This window comes from Phodopus roborovskii, unplaced genomic scaffold, assembly GCF_943737965.1.
Source record: "Phodopus roborovskii unplaced genomic scaffold, PHOROB, whole genome shotgun sequence".
Classification (NCBI taxonomy): Eukaryota; Metazoa; Chordata; class Mammalia; order Rodentia; family Cricetidae; genus Phodopus; species Phodopus roborovskii.
This window is the reverse complement of record NW_026126433.1, coordinates 49640662-49646661: the sequence shown is the minus strand read 5'-3', so window position 1 is coordinate 49646661 and position 6000 is coordinate 49640662. Positions and strand designations below refer to the sequence as shown.

General features: G+C 49.1%; 1 protein-coding gene across 1 annotated transcript in view; it reads left to right on the top strand.

The window, feature by feature from the left end:
* Positions 1-382: 382 nt before the first annotated feature.
* The window catches only part of Stum (stum, mechanosensory transduction mediator homolog), a 41718-nt gene continuing 36100 nt past the window's right edge, over positions 383-6000 (top strand). The window contains exon 1 of the mRNA XM_051186443.1: positions 383-621. Within this exon, the coding sequence (XP_051042400.1) occupies positions 420-621 (202 nt within the window). The 5' untranslated portion in view covers positions 383-419. The remainder of the gene's footprint in view (positions 622-6000) is intronic.

The window sequence follows — 6000 nt, the reverse complement described above, 5'->3', positions numbered from 1 at the left end:
ACGACCAGCTCTCGGGGACCTTGAGTGAGGTTCTCAGTTCATCAGTGGTAGGAGGGTCCAGGTAGCTGGACCACAAGCATCCTTGCACTTTACTAGCACTTTCTTCCCTCGCCTGGGTCTCTATTGCCGGTGAATGATGGGCTTAGCTGAGAGGTGTGGAGGGGGCGGGGAAGGGGCCCGGAGGGGAGGGGCGAGGGAGCGCTGTCACCAAGTGTCACGCTGCCCCTCCCGCCCTCCGCCCGGGGTGGGGGCGTGAAGCGCGGGAGGGCGGGCTTCACTGCCAGCCTCGCAGCACCCGCACCCGGAGCGCGCTGGCCTCCTGAGCAGGGCGGCGAGCGTGCAGCCCACAGCCGGCTGCCGGCCGTCTCCTCCCCTTGTGTCCTGGGCGGCTGTCGGGTTCCTGGAGAGCGTGTCCTGCCATGGAGCCTTTGCACAAAGACGCCGAGACCGCAGCGGCGGCGGCTGCAGTGGCAGCAGCAGATCCCCGGGGGGCGTCGTCGTCCAGCGGGGTGGTCGTGCAGGTTCGCGAGAAGAAGGGCCCCCTTCGCGCCGCCATCCCCTACATGCCCTTCCCGGTGGCTGTCATCTGTCTCTTCCTCAACACTTTCGTGCCGGGATTGGGTAAGGAGTGGGGGGACGGGACCCTTGTGACCCCTTTAACCACTGCGGCCCCTGTGACCTGGGCTGCCTGCCGAGGAGTGGGCAGAGCAGGGATTGGGCACTGGCTGAGACCCGTGGGTGTGCCCACCGGTCTCAGACTGTGCCCTCACGATTGATCTTCTGGCAGGTGGCTGAAACCTGCGGAGTGGGCATTCCTGACGGAGAGGGAGAGGTGCCACGTTGGGGTATCTGACCCGCAAGCGAGGTGGCCAGGTAGAGAAGAGCTATAAACTTGGCAGAACATCTTGGAGCCCCAGGCAGGGACCCAAAGGTTCCCTGGCTCCAGGCTAGGCTACCGTCCAAGCGAGTGGAATCTTGACACTTCTTCCCTACCAAGCGCATCTTTCTGTGATCCCACTACTTCGGGAAGGGAGGAGGCAGAACAGGAGGAACTCATGGTTGAGGTGGTGGTGGTGGTAGGAGGGTGACCAAGCTCCAGGGAGTCTGAGAAGTCGATTGAGCTGGGGGAGGGGAGACAGATTTAGGAGACACACTGTACCCGGTCATACTTTCACATGGAGTGGATGGAGCCTGTGGGGCGTCACAGCTCTTTAGCCAGAGTCTCTTTTCCTGGTGCCTGCATTTTTACCAGAACCCCCACAGCACACCGAGGGTAGGGAAGGGTGACTTTATTATACAGTTTACATGCCTGTGGATTTGGACTGCATGTGGCCAGAAGTGAACTGGTTAGAAAGCAGAGAACGCTCCCCAGTAAGTCTGTGTGGGGCTCTCTGGCTGTTTGGACACACCCTAGTGAAATCCCTGTCCCAAAATAGTGACTTAGGGTGAGTAGAGGTAGCGAATGAGAGCTCTCCGGATTTCCTCTTTCCAGCCTCAAATCTCTGACTGCATGCCCCTCCCCGACTCCAGCTTTGATTGCTTGCCACCAGTGGACCCTTCTTAGCAGCGGGCTGGCGAAGCAGGGATCTTACGCATTCTCTAGAGAGCCGGCCTTTGCCAGCCAGCCAGTTGCCTGGCCATGGCTGCAAGTTCCCAAAAGCAGAGGTCAGCTAGAAGTGGCCTTCTATTTCACTCTGGCCTTTCTCATGGCCTTGCTCCTAGCAGGCTCATCAGGGACCTCTTCTGTGGTGGTTTTGAAGGCCACACCCACTCAACCTAACCTGTGGGGTTTTGTCAGGAGCTTAAATCTTTCTGCCCCTAAGGGATGCTGTGGCTAGGAGTCTTGTCAGAGTAGAAAGTCAGATCCTTGAGCTGGGCCTCCCTCCTGGAAAGATGCCTTTAGCAGGCTGGTCCACGTTTGATGTAATCAGGCCAACTCTAACTGATACTGCCAGGAGACAAGTTGGTGTTAATTTCCATGGTCAAAAATGTCACCTACTTCCCCCCAGAACACCAAGATCACAAGGCAAGGTGCATCTTGGTAGAATTTTTTTTTCTTTCTAAGTGTTGAAATGAACATATCGTAGGCTTTTGAGAAAAATGCTATGGAATCGGGTGGGCAGGGCTGCATGGAGCTGTTGCTGGGGAGGGAACCAGACTTGTGGGAAACCTGCTCTAGGAGGTAGCAGGGGCCTGCTCATGATGCACCAGTCTGTGCAACGCTAGGCATCTTTCTACCTAAGCCCTACTGCTATGATAGCATCATCCCCTCTCACCCCTAAAACCTTATTACATTTCTCTTTGTAAGACTATCTCCAGGGAGTTTACACACACACACACACACACACACACACACACACACACACAGAGCTTTCTAAGAAACTTGGGGGGGAGGAAATAAGCAAACTACACAAGAAATAACAGGTAAAATGTGGTATATTGACTTGTAATTTCAGCAAGTTAACCTAGGCATTTGGGGGACAGGGTGCAGGATGCCTGGTTTTCTAGGAAACTGGACTGATGAAATGTGAGAGGTTAAAACCCAAGGCTTACTATAAAAAGCAGTCTAGATATTGGGGGTCCATTGCCCTGCTCTCCTCTCTCTCTCTCCTTTTTTTCTTTTTCAGATAAGGTCTTACCATATATTCCTGGCTGTCCTGGTACTTGCTAGGCAGTCCAGGTTGGCCACAAGCTCAAAGCAATCCTTCTGCCTCAGATGTCCATGTGCTGGGGTTACTGGCTTGCACACTGCCACACTCTGCTTTGCCCCTGTTTGCCTCATCTCTGGACGGGGTAGCTGGTACAGTGGCAGCTCTGCTTCTGATCTTTCTGCTTCCCTCTGTACCTGCATGGTGTCCTGGACCACATAACCACAGACCTCCAAGGCGCCCCCCACCACCTTCCTGCTCTCTCCACTGCCCTGGCTGGGGAGTGGTTTGATGCTCTCAGCTCTTGGAAGTCCTCCTCTTGGCTCAGGTCTACTTCTGCTAATTCCCCTGGCTTGTTCAAAGCTCCAGAGACAACTGAGTTTTCAGACTGCTTCTTCTACTCTTTGATGAAATGCAGCTTCTTCTAATCCATCTACCCCTTCATTGGGCCAACTCGGGCATCACCATATGTCAGGCACTGGGGGTATGAAGATGAATTAAGCAGCCAAGACCAAAGCCTGTGCAGGAGAATTAATATAAACTTTGAATTTGTTCCATGTTTGGAGGGTAGCAGCTCCTTCTTCCTAGGGGTGGGGCAGGGTTTTTAGAGGATGCTTTCAAGGAGAGGCAGTTGTAGGGAAACTCTTCCTTTGGCCCCACACACTCCATTCTAGAAAGTACTCAGACCACTGACATAAAGATTCTTTCTTCTGAAAATTTCCTTTCTTACAAGTTCTTTTTCTTTTTTCTTTTTCATGACAAAGAGGGGAACTGGCATTGGCTGAATGATAACTACCCACCACCCCATATTGCTGGTTACTTAGGCCCATTAGTCTATGAGACATGCCTTGGAGGAGCCATATCCTTTAAATCCTCCAGGATCCTCCCCATTCATTCAATGATGTTCCTTGGATAATAAGGTCTATCAATAAGAGTGATGCTCCCTGCCTAGGGTATGCATGGGAAAGAGAGACAATTTATAATCACTTCCTATTGTCATAGTTAAAATGTTTATTCTCTTATTTTTGTGGTGTTAGGGATCAAATACAGGGCTCTTTACAGGCTAAACAAGCACCATACCATTGAGCTACACATCCAGGCTGAAAAATAATCGTGTCAAGTGGTGATATGGTGGTGAAGAGAGACATCTTTATCCCAATCCAGATAAACTACTGATAAAGGCAATTGCCAGCCAAGTCCTTCATGTTTCATGAAGATATACATGTATGCATGTGTGTTTGTGTGTGTGTGTGTAATGCAAGTTAATTGTTGTGCCCTAAAATGGTCTGAAAACATGTCTGTTGATGAAGGGTATCACTATGCTGCCATATTTAAAAATTATTACCGGCTGTGATTTGGTAAGTTATAACTGTTAATGACTCAAAGAGACTGAACAGGTAACAGGGAGGCCTTGTCCACTGACCATTAATTATTACATCAGACCTAATGTTGGCCGTCAGTCTACTGCTGATGGTCACATAAACATTTATCCCTCCCTTAACTCACTGCTTATTCTCTGACAGGACAGAGGTCTTCCTTCCAGCAGGGATGCCTCAGGCTGGCTTAGCTTCTAGTTCTTTCCTTTAGCCCAAGACTGGTCTATAACCAATCACCCCCTGCCTTGCAGGGTCTTTTGTATTGATGACTTTCTCTTACTAGTTTGAGAGTTTATATGTGTTCAGACAAAGAAACTGCAAATCCCTTGAGAGTAGCAACTATTTAAAATTTTCTCCTAGAGCTCAGATGATGTAAATGGACACAAACTGACAACATTACACTCTTGGAATAGACATGAGAGAGCATCTGGCCTGGCACCTTTATTTAATACATACACAAAATAGGCCTGAGGATGGGAGACCCAAGGGGAATTTATCTTCTTTTCAGACCTCTTAAGGGAGTTACTTGGAAATGTCTCTTCAGCAGAGTAAGGGAGTATCTGACAGACCATAGGCTCCAGGACATAGTAGCCCTACCAAGACAAGAAAGGGAGGGGCCCATCTCTCCCTTGGCCACGTGAAAGTCCCTTAAGGTCACAATTGGTTTTCATGATAAGGAAGCTGGCTGCTTGACAGCTGAAGAGGAAACAGAGCATCAGAAGAAGGCAGTGAAGACAGAGAAGGCAAGGGACTTCTCTGTGCCTAAAGAAAGATAGAAGACTTCAAAGGGCCAGAAGGGACATTGCAAGTTGGCTGCAGAAGACTTTCAGAGAGTCATAAGGTCTTTAGGATCAAAGGCCTCAGGCCCTGAGCCAAGAGCACGGACACTAGCTGGTGTTAAAGGCTAAATAATCTCAACTTCCTAGGTCTAAAATGACAGCAACAAGACCCTAACACTGCCAAGGGCTGAGGAATCCCAAACCCCTAGGCCTATACAAGGGCTCTAACACTTGCCCTCTGAGGATCTGGGTACTGGAGGCCTGAGGGAAAACTCTAATGGAAAGATGTTACCTGTGGTTGCCTGCTACCAAACACTGAGTGGCAAATGAAAGCTGCCAGTGGCCAGGGTTGAAGAATTTCTCCTGACTACTCACAGTTTCTACCTGACTAGAGCAACAATACCATCCAGCTGACTGGTGGTGCTACTTAGTCCCACCAGGAAAAACAGCTGAGAGATGAGCTTACTCAGCAGTTTAGAAGACAGCCAGTCTTCGTTAGAGTAGGAGGAGTGGAGGGCTCTGTTAAAGAGGTCTCTGAGGGTGTCATGAAACCAGAACATTCCACACTGTGGAGAGTATTACTGGGAAAGCACAAGAAATTAAGATTTTAATGGAAAAAAAGAATGCAAATAAGAAAAACAGAAGGTAATTAGTGTGCTTGGTTTGGTGCTTTATACCTTCATTCCCTGCACTCAGGAGGCTGGTGCAGGAGAATTCCAAATTTAAGGCTGAGCCATATTAGCGAATAATACTCTATATATCAGGAAGGAAGGAAAGAAGGAAGGAAGGAAAGAAGGAAAGAAGAAAGGAAGGAAGGAAAGAAAGAAGGAAGGAAAGAAAAGGCAGTTAGTAACTGTAGTAGACAAAAAATGAAGTAGCCCAATTAGATAAGAAGTCATTAGACTTCAAAAGAAACAGGGGGAGGGATTTCAAACAATGGTTGGGAAAGAATTTTGAGGCCATTATTGTGGGATGTGTCATATAAGGCATGTTTTGCCTATCAACAAGAAAAAATAAATGAAGGCAGTTAGAAACTCCATGTTAACAAACCAAACAAAGTTTCATGAGTGGCATATATGAGCCCAAATAAATGAGCCCATTTAAAGTGTGGCCCAGTTGTGAGTGATGTAAGGGACAGAATGTAAAAGAGGATCTTCGAAGTCTGTGTGGTATGTGTCCTTGGTGCTGTGGTACAGG